This window comes from Poecilia latipinna, unplaced genomic scaffold (assembly GCF_001443285.1).
Source record: "Poecilia latipinna isolate Pla-1442-1.1 unplaced genomic scaffold, P_latipinna-1.0 Scaffold39, whole genome shotgun sequence".
Lineage (NCBI taxonomy): Eukaryota > Metazoa > Chordata > Actinopteri > Cyprinodontiformes > Poeciliidae > Poecilia > Poecilia latipinna.
The window spans coordinates 12748-40646 of NW_015112655.1; the positions used below are offsets into that span (position 1 = coordinate 12748).

At 39.5% G+C, this 27899-nt stretch overlaps 1 protein-coding gene across 1 annotated transcript; it reads left to right on the forward strand.

Moving 5' to 3' along the window:
• The first annotated feature begins 1092 nt into the window (after positions 1 to 1092).
• Positions 1093 to 27841, forward strand: atp1a3a (ATPase Na+/K+ transporting subunit alpha 3a). The gene is made up of 23 exons (XM_015045857.1): positions 1093 to 1500; positions 14303 to 14416; positions 15092 to 15151; positions 15422 to 15625; positions 17141 to 17254; positions 17575 to 17709; positions 17792 to 17909; positions 18851 to 18939; positions 19259 to 19438; positions 21307 to 21505; positions 22414 to 22658; positions 22761 to 22953; positions 23435 to 23610; positions 24028 to 24164; positions 24328 to 24478; positions 24577 to 24745; positions 24926 to 25080; positions 25961 to 26084; positions 26176 to 26321; positions 26483 to 26613; positions 27105 to 27206; positions 27429 to 27520; positions 27633 to 27841. The coding sequence occupies exons 1-23, from the start codon at positions 1495 to 1497 to the stop codon at positions 27659 to 27661; spliced, it is 3069 nt and encodes a 1022-aa protein (XP_014901343.1). The 5' UTR covers positions 1093 to 1494; the 3' UTR covers positions 27662 to 27841.
• Positions 27842 to 27899: the final 58 nt, after the last annotated feature.

The following is a 27899-nucleotide window of genomic DNA, read 5'->3' on the forward strand; positions in this document are numbered from 1 at the left end:
ATTCATTTCTTTGAATTTACCTTCTTCCAGCTATTTTCTTTTGCTGTTTTGCTTCCTCCTTTGCGCTGCCAGGTCAAATATGCCATGCAAATTGCAGATATGCATCAATAAATAAAGCTTTAGTTCTGCTCAGAAGTGATGTCAATAAACCACAATTTCAGAAGCATTTATGAAACATTGGATAACAAAATGTCAATCTGTACTGAATTATAAATACAGGACAAAAGTTTTAAATTCTTCTTAATATCAAGTTTTTCAGTGAATGTTCTGTATGTTCTGATGACTTCTAGAGTAATGAAAATGTAATGTTGACAAAGGTTTCTCCGATAGATGCCTACTGATTAATTCAGCAAATCAGATTATAATCTAATCAAAGTTTCCAAGGGGGATAAAACATTTTGCAAAACACAGTCATTCTATATTTCTCATTATTTTTGCTTCCAAGCAGGCCAGTTTTTCCTGTAATATTTTAATTTTCTTTGGACTTTGGTTGTTCTTTTTTTTACTTAGTTTTACTTTAGCTATTATAGTTGATTGATTCAGCATACTGGACAATGTGTGCATAAAAAATGACAAGAATTTGATGTAGTTTTTGCAAGATATTGACATACATACCACAGTTTTTTAAACACCATTTTTTTCAGTGGAAAAATCTACTTTCAAAAAAAATACATTGAAGTTTGTGATTGTAACTTCAAAATGACTTACTAAGCTATTAACTCTGCAGTAGAAATTATTTTAACTGGTTCAACAAAAATCACAATTTAATTATATTTAATAAATGTATTTATGCAATACTATCAGGCACAGACACACCACTGATGACAAAATAGTTGTGTTCTGAGATAGCATTTTTAAACTTGTCAAATCGTAGTTAATGTTATATAAATAATGCTATAACTCAATTAAATTGGAAAACTTGCCACTTAATAGAATTACCTTTGCCAGTTATTCTGGGAACTATTTACTTTGCGGAGAGTTATGGTTGTCGGGAGATGAGGTCTTTGGCTGTCACGGCAGTCTGCGTGCAGCCTCGGAGGGAGACGGCATCCGAGAGGGAGAGAGAAGGCTGTTGGCCGGCTCTACTTTCCACCGGCATCATTTTCGCCTCGCGGGAAGACGGTTGGTGAACGGCTGCGATTAATTTCAATATTTTACACCGAAAAAATTATAACGAGCTTTTTTTAATTTCCCTTTGAATGAGGGTGAAGCTTTTTGTCGAGGTGTTTATTGAGACGTTCCCTTGTCAGTGAACCTTGTGTTAAATCCTCACCAAAATGTCAGTTTACAGGATTCTCTTTTAGCCAGTTAACGGATTTTTCACATTACAGTTTTATCTAACGGTAGCTTACAGACGACATTTTAAGACAGTTGCTCGTTTTTTTCCCCCTTTTAATTCAGTTTCATCTTCTGGTCTTAAAATCCAAATCCAGATATTCTGGTTTAATCAAGTCTGAGTTCGTCTTTGGAGAAGAACCGACTGACAGCGCAACAATGGGGGTAAGAAACATTATTTACGCTACTTCGGTTTTCCGCTGCAAAAATGTCGGCCGTTTGTTCGGCACAGATTCGGCTATGTTAAAAGGTGAGTCTGCAGATGAAAGGGTTAAAATGAATGAAGGTATGATGTTAGAATGACATTGAATACGGCCGGTTAGCTATTTATCAAAAGTGTAATGCAGTCAAACGGATCCAATTCCTCTCAGAAAAGTCATTACATTAGGTATCTGCTGTTTATAACACCAAATCAGTGGGTGTAACGATGAAGACGGGGATTAAGTGGGATGAAAGTGGGGGGTGGATTCATTTTTATTCATTTTATTTTTGTGGAGAATATGCTGCAGCTTTCTGACTCATCCATACTGAAGCAGCCTTATTTCAGTCTCACCTAAATGACACGTTAAATGCAGGAGTCTCCATTCTCACCTAGGGAGACAGGCTCAGGTACATTTACTCCACATCCAAACAGGGCGTTTGTGTTTCACACAGCCTGTCGCTTCATTTATGGCATCATAGGTGCTCTGGGTTGTTTTTATGCGATCCAAAAAGCAACTTGGGGTTAAGAACAGGCCAAATACGTTGCCTAGTGCATGCGCTTTTAACAAGCTCGACGCGATTGGTCACGAACTAAAGGGCAGACGCGTTCCCAAAAACAAGCCAGAATTGAATATCTCACATAGTCCGAGATAATAAATGTGCAAAAGCACAGTTATGGACTAATATGTAAGCTGCAAGCTGCCGAGTTTAGTCTTTCCTACCTGATTGGCTGTAGACCCATACCGAGTTTTCTTTTCAGTTCTCCTTAAAGCAGAAAAAATCATAAAATTACACAGATGCCTAAATGTGCAACCCTTCTCTACTGAGGGTGTTGCCTCTGGTTTGTTTCCCTTTTCATTTTCTCAAACGCCATTTAGTACTAACTCATTTACACATTATATAATAGAGCAGGTATGATGCTGCTGCCATGGATGTGGCTGGGTTTACTGAAGGGTAACAAAGCAACAATTGAGTTTTGGGTATCCAAAACGGACAAGTGCGTCAAAATGGTTCCTCAGCAGTGACAATCCTCCCTCTAAACCCCCACGCTCCTAAACATGTTGACTGATGGGTCCCAGAGGAAGATGCTCTCATTGAGGGTAGCCCTCATCGTCTCGTTTCATCCCTGATGCCTAATGAAACCACACTGAGCTTGATCCAGACCCGAAGTTAGGCTTTATGAATTCATAAAGTTAGGCTTTATGAAGCACTTTTTGTGCTATTTTTATGAAGTACATTTTTTTTCTGATTCTGACTGGTCATTTCAGCATTTCCTTGGATTCTGATAAATCAGAATTAGACTAGTAAGAATATATAGTGTAGGGAACTCTGTGAACCCTTAAGTGCTTTCTGTTGTGCTCCATATCCAGCTGTAGAGGGTTGGGATAAGAGAAGGCTAGAGCAGAGTATCGCCGCTGCCCTGTCACGGTTTGTAACTATGTCCACTAGACTGCCTGAGGGGGACACCGCACACAACTCTGGCTACTTCGTTAAAGAGCGGGAGGTGGAGGAGGGGAGAGTGGTTTGTTAGCTCATGGGGGGTGGAGGTGGTGAGTGGAAACTCCCGTGTTCTCTGATTTACCGTTGGATGAATGGAGTGAGAGAGGAGATGCAAGTAAAATGGGCTGTCATGGAGTTAGATGGAGACCAGAGGGAGGGTTAGTTTCCAAAGCAGCTGGGACCATTTGAGATTGACCAATCAGTTGATCAGGACAGAAGCTAATGATCAGGATGGAGGCTGAGGACAAGGAAGGCAGAGGTGAAATTATGGTCAGCTGATTTACATCTTACAGCAGACAGAGTGATGGAGATGGGAGGACAAAGACTCACCTTGAGAAGTGTGCAACCTGGCAAGGATGGTGAAGGAAGCTGCTGCTGGGAAATATTTGTGGTGCAGAGATGGGATGGAAGATTCAGTGATGTGAATGTTTAACCACTAATACAGATGCCTGGCTGAAGTGACCTGAAGTGACCTTAAAGACCGTTCAAGTCGCATGGTGCACTTGTGAGGATGCTTTAAGATGAGAGCCAACCACTGTATGGGATTCACAGCATGGTGTTTATTCATTTACCACAGCCAGCTCTCTTTTATGGCTAAACTTTATGGTAGATTATTATCACATACACATAAAAGTCTGTATGTGGACAGAACATCAGGCAGCAGTGGCTCTGAGGTGTTCCATTGTACCACAGTAGATAAATAAATCACCGTTCAATAGACAAATTCCTCATAATCATCAATTACTTGATGATTGGTGATGTTCAGTTTTTAATAAAATACACTGCTCAAAAAAATAAAGGGAACACTCAAATAACACATCCTAGATCTGAATGAATGAAATATTCTCATTGAATACTTTATTCTGTACAAAGTTGAATGTGCCGACAACAAAATCACAGAAAAATCATCAATGGAAATCAAATTTATTAACCAATGGAGGCCTGGATTTGGAGCCACACACAAAATTAAAGTGAAATGTTCCCTTTATTTTTTTGAGCACTATATTTAAAAATTATACCCATAAAGTGTAAGATTGAACAACACAAAAGGCAAAGTCGTTTAACAACTGGGCAGAGTTTCACTTTGCTCATCTCTAATACTACCTTGTTTCCATTTTCAGCAGTTTCGGCTATTAAGCAGCAACTGCTAGGCTGTGAGAGTCGAACCAACCTAAAAGTGACACATTCAACATTTTCTCGTGTGGCCTAGCTAGCTTTAATAAATCAGCTCAGATTTCCTTAAATTTGGGAGATCTGTGATCTGAGAAACTGATCTCATCTGCCAATCCTATCCTCCTCTGCATGGGTCTGAAAATCAGCCACTGTCCCATTTTGCTCTGCTGACAGAGATGGTTGACTGACAGACTCACCCACCAAATCACTTCAGTTCATAACAAATGCAATTTCAATCCTTTCCTACTTTTTTATGTTGTAAGCTTATACAAAATATGTTTGACAACATATTACATTATGTTCTATACATAGTATATTAGTTTTCCTCAAAGACAGGGCTAATTGTCATTAGCTTTGCAGCCACCTTGTACTGATCAGCCCTGGTTATAGAATGAGAACTGAGCTGCTGTTCCTAAGCGAATGACTGATATCATATTATGTCAGTTTTATATTTTCTGATATTAGACAATTCCAGATCTTAAGACCATTCACTTAAATTATTTGTTTAAGCAATGACACATTAATGGATTCATAACTCTGTCCTTATTACAGGGAGTCTGTGACCTGTCTCCCAAAGGTTCTCATAACTTTGGCTAAAAATGATAAAGAATAAACTAATGTTCTTAAACACGGATAACTAATATTGACTTTACTAAAGGTACTGGTACCTTTCAAAAGCAGCCACCGGTTACCGGTGGCTCTAAGCAGGATGTATTTAGCTGGACTGAGGGCAGAAATGGCTCTTTGGATCAGAAAGATTGAAGAGCCCTGCCTTAGGTTTGCCACCTCTGACATCTATACCGCACTCATAATACCAACTCTTAGTTTGAAAGATCTAATGTGAGGGTGTGGTGCTGAAAATGGACGTTTCTACATTTCTGTCATGTTCAGAGATTCCATGTTCTCTAGTCCAGTCAGCTGTTCTCATGCTCATTCACTTATGTTCCATATTTTTATTTTTAGGATTTACTAAAATACATCAGTAATCATCATCACAAAAATCCTGATCAGACTTTTCATTTTTCAAGTCATTGAGCTCAGAGATTTGAGGTTGGAAGGCCTCCTTTCCATCACCCTAATCTTTTGGCCCCTACACAGGTTCTCTATTAAGTTCAAGTTTGGACTTTGGGTGGGCCTCCCCAAAGCATTATGTTAAAATTCACAGATTAGTTTAAATAATTCTGCTGAGGATACAAATAATTAAATGATAATTTGGGCTTAACTACAGCAGTCATTTTTGGGGATGAAAATAGCAGGACAACACTTCATCTTTTTCTTATTTGAACATTTTGAATGAATTTTGTTTTAATAAATGTCTGTTTGATAAATGAAGCACCAGATAAGCATAGTTTTGATAGAGAAAATGTGAAACAAGTGGCATAGCTTGTCTAAATCTTTGGTTATCTATATTCATTTTGCAGCAGATGTATAAAAGCAATTTATTTTTAAAGTGAGAAATCTTATAGATTTTTCTGTTGAATTTGAGGTGGAAATGTTTACTTTGAATTTACCTATTTAAAGGAAATTTACAATGTAAAATATTCACTGAACTAAATTTTCCTCTGGTTCAGCTGAAATTTTGTGCTGGGAAAACCTTCTCTTTCATATTTAATACGGTGCTAATTTGGCATTTGCCCCCTCCATAAGTATTTTCGCTCATTAGGTAGACTCTTTGCCAACATGCACATGTCAGACAGTCCAGCACATCCTCAGTTTTTTGGCAACTTGAGGACAAACTATTCAGTGATAGACAGAAGTCATAATGTCAAATAGTGGATGCTCTTTTGTTCATATAATTTGTTGTGTAATTGCTGCAGTCAGTCAATATTTCATTAATACTCACTCTGAGCCTCAGGACCCTCTGTAGTTTCCATCTGTGAGGCAGAGTGTAAGAAACTACATTGATCTGTACAACTGCAAATCACCCATTGTTGATCACCAATGTCACTGATTCTGCTCTCAGTGCAGTGAACAGCTTGTGAAAGGCCGCATGACTCATTTGACTCCACTTCCTGTTTAACAGCAAAGTGATGTTGAGGTTTTCCAAAACGTCCCTATGCCTTCTGGAATATCTTTTCATGTTAGGAAAAAAAAACAGTATTACTTAAAAGCCTAAATATGACCTTTTCACACTTTTAATGTGGCCTCCTACTTTACTGGTGACTTCAAGCATTAAAATTAGTCATTTTTACTGGATATTGCTTCGAAGATGTAGATCAAGCAATTGGAATTTGATGGCATCAGTAGGGCTGATTATTTTAGTTACTGAGCAATCTGAGGAATCTGATGATTAATCAGATAATTGAATAAGACATTGTCTTGTTCTGTAGTAGCTTCCTGAGCTAGTTAAAGAGAAAATGCTAGTAAAAAACAATTCATTTATTTTTTTAATACATTTAATTATTTAAAACACTGTACAATTCAAACATCTTAGTCTCAAGTTTGAAGTAAAACATAAAAACATTTCACATTACCTTAAAAATAAAAAAAAAAACTATCTAAAATTGAATTAGGGCTGTATAAATAAATCAATTTGGCGATAAATATCGATATTTTCCGCCCTCAGAAAGTATCGATTTTTCATCCGCAAGTATCGATCCGTTAAACCATAGGGTTCCATAGCCTGACAGCTCTTTTTAACGTCTAGTTTGTTACGGCGTAGCAGCAAGACTCCGCCTCCCTCAGTCTAACTTTCAACTCGAGCTTAAAGTGCACATTATAAACTACACACCAGTTTTTAAATTGTGTTAATAGGCCAAGTATAACCGGAGTTATGCTAAAATTAGTAAACCATATTTTTCCGAATGTCAGAGAAATGTCAAAAGCGCCGCCATTCCCCGGCTTTTCCGATTATGTGAGAGGGAATGAGCTTCCAAACGTACAAAACGAAACGAAACATTAGATTCCTGTGTTTTTGGAAATGTAAAATCTTCAATAAATAACAATGGGCTGTATTTTGTTGCTGAGGAACGAAGTAAAGTTGCGCAAGTAACCGTGAAAGAGAAGCGGAACGGAGAAGCGGAACGGAGAAGCGGAAAGGAGTAGCGAACGGAGCAGCTGCAAAAGCAGTGAAATCGCGAAATTAATGCAAATTTTGACTGGTAGCATTCACTTCGTAATTAGTTTTTAGCTTAGCGGTTTCTGTTCTGTATATAAAGGATTACCTGAAGAATGAACATGGGTTGATAACATCCGAAGCGGGCGCGCAGCGGCGCTGTGTTTTGAGCAGGAAGACGAAGAGGAAAAACCCCCAGCCGGAATCCGCGGCGCAGTGAGGATTTCCATGATAACAATGGCTGATCGATCATTCTTATTAGCAACAGACAAAAAGTATCAGAGACTGAGAGTACTATGAGATCCTGGCAGTCAGAGATCCAAGCAGGGGAATAGCGGCGCTGCGTAGCTGCAGGGAGTCGATCACTACGGGGTGAGGCGGAGCCACGACTTTAGCAGTTAGACGAAAGCAGCTTATAGCCATGGCTAACTCCGGGAGACAAGGTAGAAAAGCCTTTTTTCCAAAAGACTGCATTTGTGGCTGCATTTTTACTCCAAAATGCAGCCATAGTGTCCAAAAGAAAAAAACATAAGTGCAATCATTTGCATATTGAGAGTCTACAGAGGCTGATAATCTCCCCACTCTGTTTCTGGATTACCGTTTAAACTTTTGAGTTTTATGTCAAATCCACATGAATTTAATGACAGAAACTAATTTTCTCATTGCGTCTTTGATTCATTTTGTCCAGCTGCAGACTGTTAGACTGCCCAATCAGAGTTAGGTATTGTGTAGTTGGTGCTTTTAATCAGTTTTCAGTTAACTAAATTCAAGCCTAAGGAACACAAAATGTCACTAAAATCACTCTGTCCTTCTAAAATCTTTCAGAAAATCGTAAAAATGCACTGAATCATAGCGAAATCGTATCACTCAACAAATATTGTGATACATATCGCATTGTGACCAGAATATCGTATCGTATCGTGAAATTATTGTATCACTACACCCCTAAATTGAATGCCTTGTATGTTATACTTCGCTGTCAGTCTAAAGTTTGAAGTATGAAAAATTTTTGTTATAAAATATTTCTGTTTTTTATTTTTTTACATCGTTATTCTTCTTGATCAGCAAGCACGTGCAATATATTTTCCTGTGCATGCTCTACATATATAGGAAAATATATTGTAACAGTTACAGATAAGTTTGTCTCTTCGAAAGGGAACAAAAACCTCACCTGTTAGCAGCCAAAATGAGCTTGATGCACGTAGTGGATGTTTCCTAGAATTTAGATCAGTAAACTCAAAATTCAGGTCGGACCAAATTTATATGATTAAGTTCTGGGTTGGGCTTTTATGGCGAGTTTTAGTAAGCCTACATTACATACAGCACAGAGAAAACTGAGCAAGAATACAAAATGTAAAGATATGTTAATGTATTTACTGAAGTCTAAATGGAGGAGCAGGGAGTTCAGCCTGGTGAGCAAAGTAAGAAAATAAGGTTCAGAAGTAAAACTACAACTAGCTCAACTTAATAAGCTTTAATGTTTCCTGCTGAGGTGCTGAATTGTGGAAGACATGTTGATGTGAAATTTCATTATGCAGTGGACTGAGCTAGTTAAGCTTTTCTGTTTAGTGTTAAAGTCTGTCCTGGGCCTCCTCCCTCTGTAGCTGCTAGAAGCACTTAGCATTCGTCAACACCTCATTGGCGGATGTTGGAGCATTGCACAACAAAAATAATCATCTGGCCAGAAGATAGGGCGCTAAATAGTAAAACATAATTTAACAAAGCTTTAAGGCAGATAATTTTTACATATTTAGGTCCTCTACTCATTCAATGAATTGTTACAACCCTACTGATCATGAACAAATTTATTTTCATGTTATTGTTAGTTATGCCACACTGAAAGAAATGCAATGGCTATTGATGAAGAATATTTTACACAAATAAATCTTGGAGATTTTATCTCTTAAAAGCATACGTTACAAAAAATAAGCACAGTGGTTATTTTTTGTGGTCCAGACGGCTTCTTCCAGTTTGAACCTCAGTGCTGATGAGTGGAAGAGAGCCTTGAAGCAGATGGAGGGAGGAGAGTGTAAACAAACTGGGAGGGCTTAGGGAGGCGCTGATGATGAAGAACCCCTCTTATGCTATTGCCTTTGTGTGTTTAACAAGCAGTCCTTCAATATTTTCTAGGTCAGTCAGTTCGGTGAGCTGTGTGGTAATCCATTTCTTTTTGCGTGCAGAACTATGATCTATTTAATGTGGCACAACCGGAGCTACTACTCTGCTCTCAGGGCTACACTGACGGGAGCCTCCATTCAGACTCAGAGCCAGCATCGTGACATTCTGATCACTGGAACATCATCAGATTAGGTTGAAAAATGGGTTAAATACCAGCTGAATCGGTGCCAGCTGGCAGATACTTCACCAACAAGTCTGCTGTTACTGTATCCGCTGATGCAAAGACCTGATAAAGGTTTTGCTGGTAGTGGATTGTTAGCTTTTCAAACTCCCATTTGCCCAAACTGGGGTATGGCCATAAAATATTTCTGTCTGATGTCAAAATTTGACCCCTGATTTCTGCAGATTAAAAAGATAATCCAGTTTTCCTCAGACTCGGCTCAGGAATAAAACATGTTGGTCAGGTTACAGTTCACCAGCAGAACAGATAAATACAAGGATTCTTCATGTTCCTGTGTGTGGACCTTGTTTTTAAGTCTTAAAGTTTAGTAACTTTTGAACAGTTTGCTCAGTTTCTTGAGAAAAAAGGTTGTTTCTCCTCATTTGTCATCTTTCCTGAGCATGTAAACAGACTTCTCAGACTGAAAAGTATTTTACATCATCAGATCCTTCCTCCATTCAGCTTTATAGTAATTTATGAGATTGAGAAATATTCTTGGAGAGGTTTGTAGATTTGAGATAGTTTTAGTGGGAAGAGTGTCAGAAGAAGTCATCCCAGAACCTGATTGTTCATTTATTTTTACATCCATTCACTGTTTATACGCGCTTATTTTTGCATGATGTCAGGGGCTGGTGTTCATCTCTAGCCATTGAGGACCCAGGGTACACCCTCGGCAGGTCACCACTCTACACAAGACTTAGAATTATGTACACATGGTTTCCTCAGCAAAGTGTCCTAAGGGCAATTTGGAGTAAGTGTTTAGGCTAACAGTCTGACTGTGGTAACCTACACATGCAGAGGGAGAACCTGCAAATTCCACGCAGAAAAACCTCAAGTCAAGATCCGAACAAATGAGGTTGTTGCTGCAAGGCAAAGGTGCTACCAACATCACTCTGTAGCCTTGCTAGAGATACACATTTTGGGTTGTTTTAAATGTGGGGCAGAAAGGAGGAGAGTCCTCATCAGAACTTTCTGTCCCTGACAACTACTGAGAATAGGCATCAGTGCATACAGAGCAGAGTTTCCTCCAGAAAACCTGCTAGGCCCGGTGTTAGGGTACTAGGGCGGTCTGCTGGTGGTTCACCATGTTTTTGTGCAGGGCCGTCCCCTCGCTCCCAGTTCAACGCATCAACTATAAGCCTACCCTAATTTGTCTTTACTGACACCCTGCTTAAAATAAACAAACAATGCTTAGGGGCCAAGTAAAGTCTGGTGGCCCACCAGATTTACAATACAGTGGGGGAAACCCTGCAGAGTCACAATCTAATGAGCCATTGAAGTTAAAATAAACACAATTCTACAAAACTTTAATCTCCTGTTTTTGCTAGTATAGGAGATTATAACAAGGTCAACAGCATGTTTACCTTGTTTTGATATGAGTTATTAATTTAGTTTTAACATTTTTCTTTGTGATTCTATTTAAATGTGTGCAAAAAATTTTCAGCTTAAGTAGGTTAGAGTTTTGTTTTTATTAAAAAAAAATTGAATGACTAAAGTTTAGGCTGTCACTAACTGCAGCTGTCTGCATACCTGAACGTAGCTAAAGCTGCTGGTCACATGACCCAGAGGAAGCCACAGTGGCTTCAATCACTCTCACTGTCTCCATCGCAATATTGGGTTAAAGACCTATAAACCCAGATTTAACCAGCCACCAAAATAATGTGTGTAACCTGTAATGCAGGCGAGCTCATAGCCTGGTGTCTTGCAGATTATGTGGTTTACGTAATGGGGACTTGAGTTTCATCCTGGAGTTTCAACACAGGTCATTTCTAAATATCATAAACGGGAAACTGCCAGGAGAAACCAGATGCCTCTTTTAATCCTCAAAAAGGCTAGAATCTCAATACAGTTTACAGTTTTTACCATGTGTTTTACCAGAATGGGTGGGGAAATTATTCTTATGCTCACAATTTATTCTATTAAATTTAAATGCTATACAATTTCTTTCAACATTAGTGAAAAAAGTAACAAATTGCAATATCTTATCAAATTTGTCAGCTTAAGTTAAATATAAAGAAGCATGTTATTGTCAGAATTGGTGGTTGGTAGTGGTGAGGATAGACGCAGAGACCCAGGTTATGGTGAAGATGATGATGAATTTAATAATAATGATGCTCGTAACAGTCCAATACAGGCAACACGGCGGAGAGACTAGCACACAGCTAAACACCGGTAGCAACTGATAAACAGGACTGGAAATGGGAGCTTACACTATCCAGGACTTCACAGTTCGACTGGACAAGCGCACTTAGACAGGGACTAAGACATAGACACAAACAAGGACCTGACAAGAGACAAAGACAACAGATGGACATAAATACACACGGGGTAATCAAGGGAACGAGACACACCTGGGAGACAATCAACGGGGACATGGAAGGCAGAGACTGAGACTCACAGGGAAAAGGATAACAATAAGCACAGAAACAACTCAAAAATAAACACACAGAAACACGGATCATGACAGTTATCTTTGTAAAGACAAAATGTTTAATCGTCACAAGTTTTCTTTACTACAGTACAAAAATGTGTGTTTGTTACGAATGCAGAGGCAGCAAAGGAGAGAGTGACAGAGGGGGATTATTGTTGTTCAGCGGGTTAATCTGTGGCTGTAGTAAACATGCTACTGTCCAGGGTTCAGAACACTTTCTGACAGATGGCCAGAGATACATCAACGTGCAGTGTTTGTAAATCCACGTGTTCACGCATAAGCGTGGAAGAACACATGTTCATCAGTAGTTTTTTAATCTTTTTTTATTTAGGTTTTTTCATCGAACCTCCAAATTCTTTAATCAGTTTCACTATTTTTCTCTCCACAACCAAACTACAAGTTGACTTTAGTTATGCCACACATGTACAGACACTGGATTCTGTTTATATGACATCCTTAAATAAAAATTTTAATTTTTATATGACATTGTTGGTACTTGGCTCATTAACACTTAATGAACTACAAGATGTCCTGATAGGATCCAGAAATATTTCCTACATGTTAAGAGAAAACTTAACATGTCCAATAGATATCAGGTTGTTTCAAATTGTTTTTATTTATATTTTCATAGAGGCAGACATAAGTTTAATATCACCTTTATAACAATTGTTTTGAATATTTTAGATATTTAGATGACTAGCCTTTTGGTTCCAGCAAGCAAGTAGAAATTGGGTCTTTTTTTGTTGCAGGTTCTTCCAGGAGAATTGATCTTTCTCATTTCGGAGATTATCTCTCAGGAATACAGCAGTGATAAGATTTTACTGAGGTCTCGTTGGGAATGTCAGCAAAAGTTCAATGCTGAATCTGATTTTTTTTTTTTGTTAGGAAATTAAACAACCTATAAACTGAAAGCAAACCAAGTTTTGGGAATTAAAAAAAGTTCTCCTGTCCCCATTCCTTTGTGCCATTTTCTGGTTTCTGAGGGACAAGCAGTTTTTATCAGAGCAGCCGGCTGGTATTTTAGTTCTGCTGCAGGAACCCATGGGATGTTCCTCTGTCAGTGCAAAGGCAGCGCAGTAAAGCTTCAACAGGAATGTGTGAAATACTGAAATTAAATACTGAAATCCAGGACTACAAACATAGTTAGTCATTAATGAGGTGTTATATAATGCTTCATTTATAACCAGTATTTTATTTATTAATCCAAGGTTGAGCAAATAATTAGATCAAGCAACTATGATGGAAAAAGTAAATTTCATTTAATAATAAACTAAATATATATTTTCTTCTGACAAAAGTGGACGTTGCAACTGATCAATACAATGTGGCCCATCATACTGACAAATGAAGCTTTAGATTTAGATTTTCTGTCTTGAATATCTTATATTTATATGTAATTCTATCTATGTAACGGTATTTACTGCCAAAAACAGGAAAGAAAATACATCGGTTTTCAAGTGAAAAACTGTTTTTTATTAAACATATGACATCAAGTGCTTGATTTTCAATGTTATGTTAACTGGAGGTGACCTGCAGACCTAAAACTACTTAGATCTGCATAAAGGGGTTACCAGCATAGAAATGAGGGCAGCCAAGGCTAGAAAAACATCATTTTAAGTTTTTCATGGTTTCTCATCTCTTCTTGGTGCTTTATTTTATCTCCTAAAGTTATATTTGTTCAGTTTTAAGACTGATGTTTCCAAATGACTGATCACGTTTTAACCAAGATCTTCTGAGTCATATTGTTGAATCGACACCAGTTGAATGTAGTTATTGTAAAGTAAACAATCTGCTTTTCTACTTTGAAAATAACTCTGAGTCCCCAGTACTGAGTTTGCAACTCCTCAACGAGTCAACGATTGGACGTTTCAGCAGACTGGGCTATTGTATGTTTTCATAAACTACTGTAAGATTTGTTCGTAGTCCAAGTCTAAGTTGAATTTTCTTTTTTCAGGTCAGTGTAACTTGTACCTTCCTTCCATCACAGTCTGAACAACAGAAACAGAGTCAGAAATGATGGTGGGATAAATTACAAATTACACCCAATCTGGAAACTTTCATCAATGTGAAGGTTCTCTTGTTATCTTAATACATCAGTATTATATTCTCTATAGATCAGTTGTCAGATTCACCAACCATCAGTATGTGTCCTGAATGTATCGCCTGGTATCTCGTTCCTCATTTGTCTTATATTTTGTTCCTGATTAGTAGATATTGCTCTCTACTATGAAGGGCTAAAAGAAAGCTTTTTGGCCTTTGTGTGTTCCAGTACGGACGGTCGGACAGCTACCGGGTGGCCACCACACAGGACACGGATGACAAGGAGACTCAAAAGAAGAAGGGAGGAAAGGACATGGATGACCTGAAGAAAGAAGTACCCATCGTACGTGCTCTTCCTGTGTTTCAGATACTGATGTTCAGCATTCATCTGCGTTACCCAGGTTCATTTGATGAAGAACTGTATGACTAATGGTTAATGTGGAAGCAGAGAGATTATCAGAACCAGAAGAGTAAAATCAAGTCACCTGATCTTCAGTTTTTAAATGAAATAATAAAGAAGATGTTTTTAGCACTTCGTCCTGCAGGTTGTGGTTTAACATGGACAACCTATTTAATTTCTTTGTGGAGTGATTTATTTCTCTAAGAGGCAGAAGATGTTCAAACCCACAGCATAGCTTGTTGATTTAAAGCCACTTAACATGTTTCAGATGAAATAATATCAAACTGAAGATAAAAAAAAATGCTTTGCTGTATTAAAAACAAGGATTTGCTGTCCTACGTTTAGTGGTTTTCCAGGTGCAGATTTTGAACTTATATAAGAATAGTTGACATGAATTTTGATGGCATTTATCTGTCAGCTGGAAGGTTGTTGGTTTGATCCCACCTTCCCACCATCCTGTGTTGAAGCTATCTTAGGAAAGACCCTAAAAGTGTTAAAGTGCTCAGGTTTGTGTGCTAACAGGTGAATGCGACTCATCAGTAAGACTTGAAATGTTCTTTATGAATGTTGCCTTTTATGTAGGTTTTTAAATTCACCGCCCATCTGTTTTCTCTGCAGACGGAACATAAAATGTCCGTTGAGGAGGTTTGCCGGAAATACAACACGGATATCGTTCAGGTAAGATATTAACTTCAAACCACACAGATCAGTCTGAAACTTCCTGTTTCAGGACAACAACAGCAGCTTCACCTCAGTTAGAACATCAGTTTCAAAACTCTCTTTTTTTTCCCCCAGAAATGTTCTGTTTAAAACAAATATTCTCCGTCCTAAATGCTTTGCTTCTGGGCTCAACCTTTCTTTGGAGATTTGTTTTCATGTTTGTTTATATCTATGACCCTCCTACTGATTGGTTGGTATAGATCCCCTCTCTGTGTTTACCACACCCAGGGTTTGACCAATGCCAAGGCAGCAGAGTTCCTGGCCAGGGACGGACCCAATGCCCTGACCCCACCCCCCACCACTCCAGAGTGGATCAAGTTCTGCCGTCAGCTGTTTGGTGGCTTCTCTATCTTGCTGTGGATCGGTGCCATCCTCTGCTTCCTGGCCTACGCCATCCAGGCTGCGACAGAGGATGATCCTCCTGGGGATAATGTAAGTGGATGGTGGTCACAAACATTCATGCTTGAAGTTGCTTTAAATGGAAATGTAGCTTCTAACATTGTTGCAATGTAATTTTAGTGGAACTATGGCAGATAGTTACTGAATCAGGCTATGTTCACACAGCAGGTCCTGATGCTCAATTTCAATTTTTGCTGAAATCTTTTATGTTGTTTTTTTGGTGTGGACATTCATACTACTAATTAAAACCGACTGCCATGAGACCTCTGTGCAGATTATAACACAGAGCATTCTGGGTAAATACAACCAAAACAAAAGTGTGTGTCTGGCGCTAGCTGGTGAAATGGTGTGCAGACTTTTACAAAAAAGAAATCCTACAACTGCTTTTTTACATTTTGTGAGGATGGAAGTTGTGCTCATGTCTTCTTTGGAGGTTTATGTGTCGTTTTGTTCAGTCGTTCTCGGTGCAGCGCCCCCTCATGTCAGGGGATGAACAGGCGTTTCAGCCGGTCTGGTTAGTTTGCCACAGTGCAGTGGAAAGAGAACAGCAGCAGCTGAAAATGTAACAAATGTTTCAATTTTGGTCCCCCAGTGGAACCAAGTCTACCAGAGTATCAGGTGGGAAAACACCCCAACAGAGTGGACTCCCCATCATAATTTGACCAGAGCCCCCAATTCTTCAGCTTCTAAACAATCAACTCAGAAGAAAATGTTTTCTTGCTGCTAATATGCATTAGAGAGTTTCAGTACTTTTCAGTTTCTCCCCAATGGTCAAAATTTTCTGCCTGATAGTTGTGGAGACGTGTCAGTGCTAGGGTGAGTATTTGCTGCTCTGTTTCCCCTCATCTCGTCAGAGATCATTGTGCAGAGTCCTCCGGGATGAGTGTGTCAGCTGTTTGTCCCGACGCTGCCAACTGGCCCATCTTCAGGATGACACACTCCGTCCTGTTAGCGTCCGTTTTCATGACGCCGTTGGGAGATGGTGACTCCTGGTGTTTGGAACGTTTGGGGAAGAGAAAGATATTGTCGGTTCAGCACAGTTTCCATGCTGGGTCAGAGCACAGAACAGAGCCGAGAACAGAGGCTAAATGGTTCTGACGCACACAGCATGACCAGACAAAATACTGTGGGTCAGTCCGCAGGGAGGAGTCATGAAACAGCAGCAGTGTTTAGCCAGGATGAGCGCTCCTGTCTGTTAGCCACCAAAACATGAGTTCATGCTCCAATGACCAGCCACAAACAAATATAGATCACAGGGCTTTGAGAAGTTAGTTAATGTGTTTCACCACATGTTAACATTTAAGACAATAAAAACAGCTACAGCTTGAAGTCTTCAGTGATAACTTCACATTTTTCTAAAATAGTTTTCCTTTCTTTCAGGAAGAAAGAAAGGATTATATTTTTTGCATATATTTTTAGATTATGTTTTTATAATCTAAAAATATATGCAACATATTTTTAGATTAGAAAAGTGATCTAATTTGACAGACTTTTACATCAGATCTGAAAGTCTCCTATTTTTTCTCTTCTCTTCTTCTCTCTCTGTAGTTATATCTGGGTATTGTGCTTTCGGCTGTTGTCGTCGTCACCGGCTGCTTCTCCTATTTTCAGGAAGCTAAGAGCTCCAAGATCATGGAGTCCTTCAAGAACATGGTCCCTCAGGTGCAAATGTCTTTTGTGGTTTTTGCTTTTTTTCCTAAATCTCTAACAAACATAGATAGTGAATCTTTCTATGCTGTTTTCACAGTGTTTAAAAAAAAGAACCCTTCCAAAATGTTTTTTGGCACCATTTCAAGGTTTTGTTTTCTTATGTAACTGAGTTTTATGGCAGTCAGATGTTTCTACATTAAATTTTATTCCTGTAAAACTTTTTGCTTTGTACCAGTTGATACCCAACTTTTTTGCCACAACTTTTTTTTATCTTTCTATACCAGTTAAAACATTTAGCTATGAATTATCTCATGACTGCCTTCCGTTCCCAGCAAGCCTTGGTGATCCGAGAGGGAGAGAAGATGCAGATCGATGCCGAGCAGGTGGTGGCAGGAGACCTGGTGGAGGTGAAGGGAGGCGACCGGATCCCCGCTGACCTCCGCATCATCTCCTCCCATGGTTGCAAGGTGTCCACAAACAAAAAAAATTAAGCTCTATCAACTTATCTATTTAAAGAACTAATTTTAAACGGTTTTCCTGCGTTTCCAGGTTGACAACTCATCCCTGACTGGAGAATCGGAGCCCCAGACCAGGTCACCTGAGTGTACCCATGACAACCCTCTGGAAACCCGAAACATTGCCTTCTTCTCCACCAACTGTGTCGAGGGTAACTTCACTACTGTCAAGTTCATAATGGTCTTTATAAATTTAACATTAATGTAGACAACAAACAACCCTTTCATCTGTGCAATGTATTTATAGAGTAGAAAGGTGTAGCAGACAAGTGACGTTGTTTTTAATTATCAAGTAACATGGTTTATTAAATAAAATAATGCAACTTCCCTTTTTTGGGCTGCACAGTGGCACAGGTTTTAGTACTGTTGCTTTGCAGCAAGAAGGTCCTGGGTTTGAATCCTGGCCTGGGTCTGGAGTTTGCATGTTCTCCCAGTGCATGCGTGGGTTCTGTCCTGGTACTCCAGCTTTCTCCCACATTCCAAAAGCATGACTGTCAGGTTGATTGGTCTCTCTAAATTCTTCTTATGTGTGGTTGTGTGTGTATGACTGTTTGTCCTGTCTGTCTCTGTGTTGCCCTGGGTTAGGGTTATGGTTACCTGTGCAGGGTGATGACGCCTCTCGCTTGTTAACCGATAGGCACCAGCTCTCCTCGTGACCCCACTAGGGATAAACATATAATAGGCTGGATGGGATTTCCATTCTTTTTCCACATGCTTTGAATAGACTAATAAGTAGATTAGAAATTTATATAAGAAGCACTACAGGGATATTTTGACATTTGTGTGAATGTAATTATTGTTTTCCAACTTCAGCTTCATATGTTTGTAATGCATTTTGCTATTAAAGATAAAACTATGATGATCCTAATTAGACAATAGTTTAAAATTCCTGCTATATTTATCATTTTTCGCCTGGTGCCCTCTTGTGGTCACAATTCATGTCTCGTGCTTTCAAGTTAAATCAAACAGTCAACCCTGTTTATGCTTTCATTTATTGTGATTCTATGTAATAATGTTGATTAGTTTCTGTTTTTAACTTCCTGTGTTTTTTTAATGCCATAAGTGTAACAGTGTTCTCTAACCTTGTCTCTAGGAACTGCTCGTGGAATCGTCGTGTGTACCGGTGATCGTACAGTGATGGGTCGCATCGCCACACTCACCTCAGGCCTGGAGACCGGCAAGGTAACAACTTCATGTCCACAGGCCACGCCCTGCAGCGGCGCATTAAAGCTCCTGATTCACAAGAACATCAGTTAAAGATGGTTATCAAATATTTATGCCTACTTTATCCAGTTTCTCTACTTTTTGGGTTTACAGATGGTTGTGTACGTTTATTTTTCTGCCGTAACAAAGTAGTTTCAGCTTATCTGAGCTTCAAAAAGTGAGATAAGGTTCATCGTTTCATTTAAGGTTAAAAACAGGTTATTTAAAGCATAAAGCTGCCAGCACTCTTATAAAAGATCTACATTTGAACAAGACTTTGTTTTTCATCTTTTTTCAGACACCCATTGCCAGGGAGATTGAGCACTTCATCCATATCATCACTGGCGTGGCCGTCTTTCTTGGTGTGACCTTCTTCATCCTTTCGCTGGTCCTGGGCTACACCTGGCTGGAGGCTGTCATCTTCCTCATCGGCATCATCGTCGCTAATGTCCCTGAAGGACTTCTGGCTACTGTCACCGTGAGTTTTCAGAGAAACTGGTTTGAGTGTTTGTGGTGTTTTTATCTTTGAAAAAAACGGGGGGGGGGGGGGGGGTGGTTAGACAATCATTTCTGTAATGTTTCTGTCGAGTTGGGATTTTGTTATAGCTACATTTTGTGTGTTGTCCTTTATATTTGTTGTAGGTAGAGGAGGGCAATATGGACTACAAGTTTTATCACAATATTTTGTGGTAGTATTTTGATAACAATAAAATGATAAGAATTATTTATTACTTGTTTTAGGTCACTTTTACTTGCATAGCTCCACAAACACAAATGCACTTGAAAAATATTTCACTAAAATACTATTTTACTGAACATTGGTAGATTTGTTGTTACTGTCAGTCTGTTGTGTGTTTGTTTCAGTGTGTGTTTTGTAACTGCAGTGATTATGCTGAACGTTTTGTCTTGTGGTGTTTTTTTCTCTTAGTTTTGTGTTTTTGTGCTGTAACTGTGTCTGGCTCAGTTTTTGTATCTGTGCTGAATGTGTTCAGTTCTCTCTCCGTGTGTGTGTCTTTGTACCAAAGCACTCATGTGGTTGTGTGTTTCTCTTTGTCCATTCTCCTCTCTGTAATGTCTCTCCCCTCTTTTCCAGGGCGGGGCTTTCTGCAATGACAACAGCTAGTTAATGTAATGACATTAGGTCTGCTACTTTTTAGCTTGATAGTCTGAACTTGGCCTCCTTGGCTCGGCCTTGGCTTGTTCTGTTTGGCCCTTTGGCCTTGCTGTACTTGGCTCAATACCATAATGCCGGGGTGTCAAACTCATTTTCATTTCGGGCCATATCAAGATGATGAATGTTCTCAAAGGGCAGATTGTGCCAGAATGCATTGCTAAAACCTATTAACCTCTTAATTAAAATATTAATAAATAGCTGTGTCTGCATTCAATGAGAACTTTAAAATTATGCATATTGATCATATTTTCACACTGGTCAGTCCCTCCAAGATTTTGCAATTGTTTTTGTGATATTTAGCTATCAAAATCACAGATTTTGTGGTGCTACTTTAGAAATATTTGCATGGAATTTTGCAATATTTACGCTGATGTATGACAGTAAATGTGACTTTTTGTTACTTGCCACATCAATCAGACTATAACCTGACATCAAGATAGACTGAGGCAGCATGGTATTACAATTAAGAAACACTGCCACCTGCAGGTGGGAGTTAGCATTGCTTAAACCCAAAGTTTTAAACCACTTTTGCAGAAAATTTGCAATAAATTCACAATTGTGCTTTATAATAGTAATGCAGGGCTTTGTTGATTTTTGCATGAATTTTTGCGGTCGTGAAAAACTGGAGGGACTGATCGATGAAATTTGGCAGTGTACAGATAAAACCTGGTTTGATTTGATCAAATCTGATAAAATAATATTTAAACACACAGCTGTTCTCTTCAAGGTTCTATTTATGTGGCCCTGGAGTCCAGAGGGCCACATAAAAAGCTATGACGGACCAGATTTGGCCACTGGGCCTCGAGTTTGACACATGTCCCATAATGCATTGCTGTTCTGCTGCGTCACCTCACTCAGTCATGCCTCTGCATCGCTTTATTGGCTGTTTATACTTCTCAGAAGGAATGTTGATGTTAGTGCATTTTGCTGAGCTGTTAAGGAGAATAAAGTTGTTCGGGAATCTCGTTTGGGCTGTTTCTTATTTGGTTTAGTTTCCTACTAATTAACTCTGCTCAAGCAGATGCTCCTCTAACGTCAGGTTCCCCCATATAAACGCACTAATTTATCTTTATTCTTTTCTTTCTTTGTTGTAATCGCCATCTATCCATCCTTCTCTTCCTCCGTTTGTCTCCTCCTTGGCCTCCCTCTCTGGCATCACTCTGTCCTTCCAGGTGTGTTTGACTCTGACTGCGAAGCGAATGGCCCGTAAGAACTGCCTGGTGAAGAACCTGGAGGCTGTGGAAACTCTGGGTTCCACCTCCACCATCTGCTCCGACAAGACCGGCACCCTGACCCAGAACCGGATGACCGTGGCCCACATGTGGTTCGACAATCAGATCCACGAGGCTGACACGACTGAAGACCAGTCTGGTGAGAAATATGGACTGGGAGGAGTTTCAGTTCATCCTTAACAAGAACTAGTTCTGAGTTCAACCAGGTTTTTATGTAGTTTATTTTATATGTAGCTCAATAACCAATTAGCACCTTGATTATGTCATCGCCTAGCATTTGTAAGATAATCATATTTTGTCATTAGGCTCTCATTTTGTCTTCTATAAAAACTATTTTTACAATAAGTGAATTCCCAACCAGCTGCTCTAATTCACATATTAAATGCTTTTCTCATTAGAGGAGGAGGTCATTGCTGGCCTCTGGTTTAGATTTATAAACACTGACCGGAAACTTTGTTTTAATCAATATTTAAGACCATATAAATAATAGAGAAGTGTTTCAAATCAACACTGACAGACTAAAAGACAACAGCACAATAATAAAATAATAATAATAATTGTACAAAGCAATGAAATTACTCTTGTTGGTATTATGAAAATCAAATTTATCATCTGACTTGTTTGTACAATAATATCTTAATTGTAAAACTAAAGCTCAACTCTGCTCTTTTCACCTACACACACACACACACACACACACACACTGTGCATGTTATCTATCTGATTCCCAACCATGAGCCCTTGTTACTTCCAAAGCGCCTAAATGTAGGTCAACAGGTCTGTGAGGACGCTGGTGTCCCCATGGCAGATAAGAGGTTAAAATAAATCTTAAATTCAGCTAAACACCTCATGAAATGTACTGCTGGTAAAGTTTTTATATGTTCAACAATCTACAAAAAAACAAAACCGCTATTTGCCCTGTTAGTTTTAGAGCATTAAGTTCTCAAGAGTTCAGTGTAGAAGAGACTCGATAAGAAATCAGATTTTAGTTGTGTAGCAGGAAACACCCAGACATCGGATAAAGTAGTTTTCTTTTGACTCTTTTAGGTTCCTCTTTCGACAAAAGTTCACTAACATGGGTATCTCTGGCTCGCGTTGCTGGACTGTGCAACCGTGCTGTGTTCAAGGCCGGTCAGGAATCTCTGCCCATCCTGAAACGTGATGTAGCCGGCGACGCCTCCGAGTCAGCTCTGCTCAAGTGCATCGAGTTGTCCTGTGGCAGTGTCAAAAGCATGAGGGACAAGTACAAGAAGGTGGCTGAGATCCCCTTCAACTCCACCAACAAGTATCAGGTAGTCGCTGATCCAATAGTTCTTGGACTAGGTCAGACCAGAAGCCGCAAACTCTGAAACGACTCTTTATTAAACACACAATGAAATATTGTTCCCATTCAGCTTTCAGTTCATGAAACTATGGAAGAAAATGTAAGTCCGTACCTGCTGGTGATGAAGGGAGCCCCTGAAAGGATCCTGGACCGCTGCTCCACCATCATAATCCAAGGCAAAGAGCAGCCAATGGACGACGAGATGAAGGAGGCTTTCCAGAACGCCTACCTGGAACTGGGAGGACTGGGGGAGAGAGTACTGGGTAAGAATAAACCCCAGGTTAATGCCAGGCACAAAGAAATTAAACCAAGTTAGTAAAGAAATGATGTGTGATAAATTGAAATGACACGGGAAGAATCGAAAGTTTGGAAGTTAATGAAATATATTGAGAGTTTGTACTGGTGCTTGAAATCCTAGAAAATGTTTCCATTTCATTTAAGTGTTTTCAAGGTTTGGAAAGTGCTTGATATTCAAACTGTAGAGTTTTGTAATAAAGTTCAATCTAATGTTTGATTAATGCCTAAATTTGGAAAACATTATTCACACTTGAAACCAGATATTTTCATACAAGACACATGCTCATTTTTTCTCACTGTCTGAAGTTAAACCAGACCAAATCTTTCTTGTTTTATTCATTTAGAATTAAAAAAATTTTTGTAACTTTATTTGTATGTTGGTTATGCTAAGGTTAACATGAACATATTCAAAACGTATTTACAGTTCTCTTTTCCTGCCCCTTCCAGGTTTTTGCCACCTGTTCATGCCACAGGACAAGTATCCCAAAGGCTTTTCCTTCGACACAGATGATGTCAACTTCCAAATAGACAACCTTTGCTTTGTTGGCCTCATGTCTATGATCGATCCTCCTCGCGCCGCCGTCCCTGATGCTGTGGGAAAATGTCGCTCCGCTGGCATCAAGGTGAAAACCTTCCAGTTCCAGCTTTAAAGTTAGAGAAGCCCAGAAAATCAGCACAGCTAAAACATTTGTAAATATGTTTCTATTGCAGTTCTACTCTTTGATACAAGTTCCAGTCCAAATTCAATTTAACTTTAATTATAAAGAAGCTTATGCAACCACAACAGACCAAAGTGCTGTAAGGAGAAATGCATCCACTGTGTGACCAATTATTAGGCAAATCGTATTTCTGAAGAGTATATTTATTATCATCTATTTGTCCAATCATTGTAACACTGAAGATTAACTCTGCTCTCGTTATGTATCAGTGATTTCTAACATTAAATGAAAGGCTTCCTAGTGAGTTCAGCAACTCATTAACATGTCATTTTATTTTGGTAAATTATTTTCTAATTATGCCTCCTATTTGCTGTTCTGAAGGTTATTATGGTGACTGGTGACCATCCAATCACAGCCAAGGCCATTGCTAAGGGAGTCGGGATCATTTCTGAGGGCAATGAGACGGTGGAAGACATCGCTGCTCGCCTCAACATTCCTGTCAGCCAAGTTAACGCCAGGTCAGACAGCAGGCCCACATTTATGCATCTAGTCTTATTCCATTGATGAATAACATGAGGGATTATTTAGATCATCAATTGAAGGAATATAATAATTACATTCATGACAGCTGTGTTTATCATTTGGAGGAAACTGTTGCTTGAAATTGTTTTTGTTTTGTAGGGATGCCAAGGCCTGCGTGATCCACGGCACAGATCTGAAAGACCTGACTCAGGACCAGATAGACGACATTTTGAAGAACCACACAGAGATAGTCTTTGCTAGAACTTCCCCACAGCAGAAGCTCATTATTGTCGAAGGTTGCCAGCGACAGGTAGAGTCAATAAACATTACAGTTGATTCTAGCTGTTCATTAGTAGATCTCCTGTTGTATATTTGGTCTGATAATATGAATGTGGAACGTTCCGTCAGGGAGCCATCGTGGCTGTGACAGGGGACGGCGTGAATGATTCTCCGGCGCTGAAGAAGGCAGACATCGGCGTTGCCATGGGGATTTCTGGCTCTGACGTGTCCAAACAAGCAGCAGACATGATCCTGCTGGACGACAACTTTGCTTCCATTGTGACTGGCGTGGAAGAAGGTGTGTGATTTAAAAACAAAGCAGGTGTTAGAGATTGGAGCAAGTAAAAAGTTCAGAAATGAACCTGAAATAAAAGCACAATTAAAACAGCTTTACTATTGTAAATATGATCTATTTTACAGGCCAAACCTTTTGTGTCTGCAAACCCTGACTAAATACTTGTCATGTTTTTGTCTTCAGGACGCCTGATTTTTGACAACCTGAAGAAGTCCATCGCTTACACCCTGACCAGCAACATCCCAGAGATCACCCCATTCCTGTTCTTCATCCTGGTCAACATCCCTCTGCCGCTGGGCACCATCACCATCCTCTGCATCGACCTGGGAACCGACATGGTGAGAACAAAGTGTCAGTCAGAACCGATCACTCCTAGGTTCTACATTTTCCCACAGATTCAGCATTTCTACACACTTTGATGGATTAAACAATAAGTTTGCATGCAAAGAGAATCAAAATATATGAGCTGTAAATAAACATAAAACAATATCAGTTAATGAGTCACTAGGAAACATATGGCTCGTTGAGTGTAACTGCAAATTAGGTGCAAACTGCAAAAACAATTTTATCATGATGTCATTGTCTAAGTACTGCCTCATATAAATGCAGAGGTATCTAAAGAATAATACAGACCAACACTAGTTAAAGTACCAACTCTTAAAGCTTGGCTAATGAAAAGATTATCTTTGGTATGTTCATTTTTCTTTCTGAAGAATAAAGAAAACACAGAAAGTGATAAACAATGTTCTTCATCTGTCAGGTTTAAATTTGCTCTTACAGCAGTGAATTTATCACTTTTTTCAGGTCAAATCTGAGTCATGTAACATTTTTCATTTATCTTTCTACATTTAAGACATAGAGCTGTAGATTTGTTACCAACATTGAGTCCTGTTTACATCCATATGGTTTCTACAGTTCTTGTAGTATTGATGAGGCACATGTCTTTCAGGCTCTTATTCTCACACTGATGTGAGGATGTGAAAAACGTTAGGGCAGCTGAATGATAAAATAACTAAGTATTTTGTCCCTTTGGCAAAAAATCTCAAATTGAGCTCATTCACTTGTTTACTGTCGATCGGTTGAGCTTCTTCTGCTCACCTGAAACTGTTCATGTAAACATTTTAGAAATAGTTTTTCTTTCTGTGAATGAAATGTTTGTTTACGTTTCCATTAAATTGATTGAGGTTTGACGAATAAACCATGTTTGTTCTGTTTGAGGTTCCTGCTATTTCTCTGGCCTACGAAGCAGCAGAAAGTGACATCATGAAGCGCCAGCCAAGGAACCCGCTGAGGGACAAACTGGTCAACGAGAGGCTCATCAGTATCTCATATGGACAGATTGGTGGGTTATCTTCTACCACCAGAGTTATAAAACATGAACTATATTCACACTGGGGCTACACTAACCAGCATGCTATGCTCTGTTTCTGCAGGCATGATCCAAGCTCTTGGTGGCTTCTTTGCCTATTTTGTTATCATGGCTGAAAACGGTTTCCTGCCGTCTCACCTTGTTGGTATCCGGCTGAACTGGGACGATCGCTCTAACAACGACCTGGAGGACAGCTACGGCCAGCAATGGGTACCAGTCTCTCTGTTGTCATGTTAGCCTTCTGACTTCTCTGTTGATGTCAGCCACATGGAACAAACATGAAAAACATCACAATAACTAATTTTCTGATGTGATGATGGTGTGAAGCCAAGCAGCACTGAAACAGGAACATGTTCTGTTTTTTCTGCCAGACGTATGAGCAGCGGAAGATCGTAGAGTTCACCTGCCACACAGCCTTCTTCGTCAGCATCGTGGTGGTGCAGTGGGCCGACGTCATCATCTGCAAGACCAGACGCAACTCCGTCTTCCAGCAGGGAATGAAGTGAGGATGAAATGATCTCAAAGCATCGGCAAAAATAGACCTTAAAAAATTCTGATCATGAAAGGCTTTCTTTAAAAAGAAATGACTTGTGTCCTCAGATGATTACAGGTCTTCCAGTAGATTAGCAGAAACATTCTTGAACCAGGAAGTTTATTTAACAATCAACATCAAGCTGATCTGAGTTTAATGGCAGGTGAAAAATCTGGAACAAAAGATCCAGCTTTCAATCAGCTTTTAAACATTGCAGTTCCTCACTGCAGCCACATGGTGGCAGTAATAAACCAGATGTTCTCTGACAGCATTTAGAGCCTGATGAGGATGTGATTACAGAGCAAATTGAGACGAGTCCACACTTTTGTTTTTTTCTGGCTCAACTCTGGGTTCCTCCTTTCCCCTCTGTTACTCTGGATTTCCTGCTACATCTTAAATTCTCCTAACGTTGCATTTTACCTGTGATCGCTCAAATTGTTTCTCCTTCGTTTGTTTTGCAGGAATAAGATCCTGATCTTTGGGTTGTTTGAGGAAACGGCTCTGGCTGCGTTCCTGTCCTACTGCCCCGGGTTGGACGTGGGGCTCCGGATGTACCCACTCAAGTAAGAAACCTGCACTACACGTTCAAACCTGCAAAGAACAATAAATTCAGATAAAGGTCATTTGTTTCTTTAAATCTAGTTACTATAGTCTTATTTCTCCTCTCCTACTTTATTTTAGCAGCTCAGTAAAGCGTAGTGATTTTCTTTTTTTAGTTTTTGTTCTCCCCTTCGAGGCCCGGTCTGTCCCGATCCACTCTCACCCTGACTGTTGTCTCTCCTCAGGCCCACCTGGTGGTTCTGTGCGTTTCCGTACAGTTTCCTCATCTTTGTTTACGACGAAATCCGAAAGCTCATCATTCGCCGAGACCCTGGAGGTAAGTTCAGACCCTCGCCCACTTTGATAGCAGAGGCTCATTTCAGTCATGACCTGAGTCAGTAACTGGTGGCTCCCTCTTCTTCTCCTGTCCCTTTCTTCCTCTTCTGCAGGCTGGGTGGAAAAAGAGACTTACTATTAAATCATCAAAACATCCTTTGCTTCTATCCCATCCTTCCCTAAACTCGCCCCTGCTTCTGTCCCTGCCTTCCCTTCTCCATCCACTCATGTGTTGCTCCTTTCATTTTCTCTAAAGTACTAGAGAAAATGATGTTTACTCATCCTTCCATCTTTTCTTCACTCCCCCATGTTCATTTCTAAACTAAAAACACAACTGCCAAGACAACGAGAGGACCAACAGCAGAAGGGTTGAGGATGGG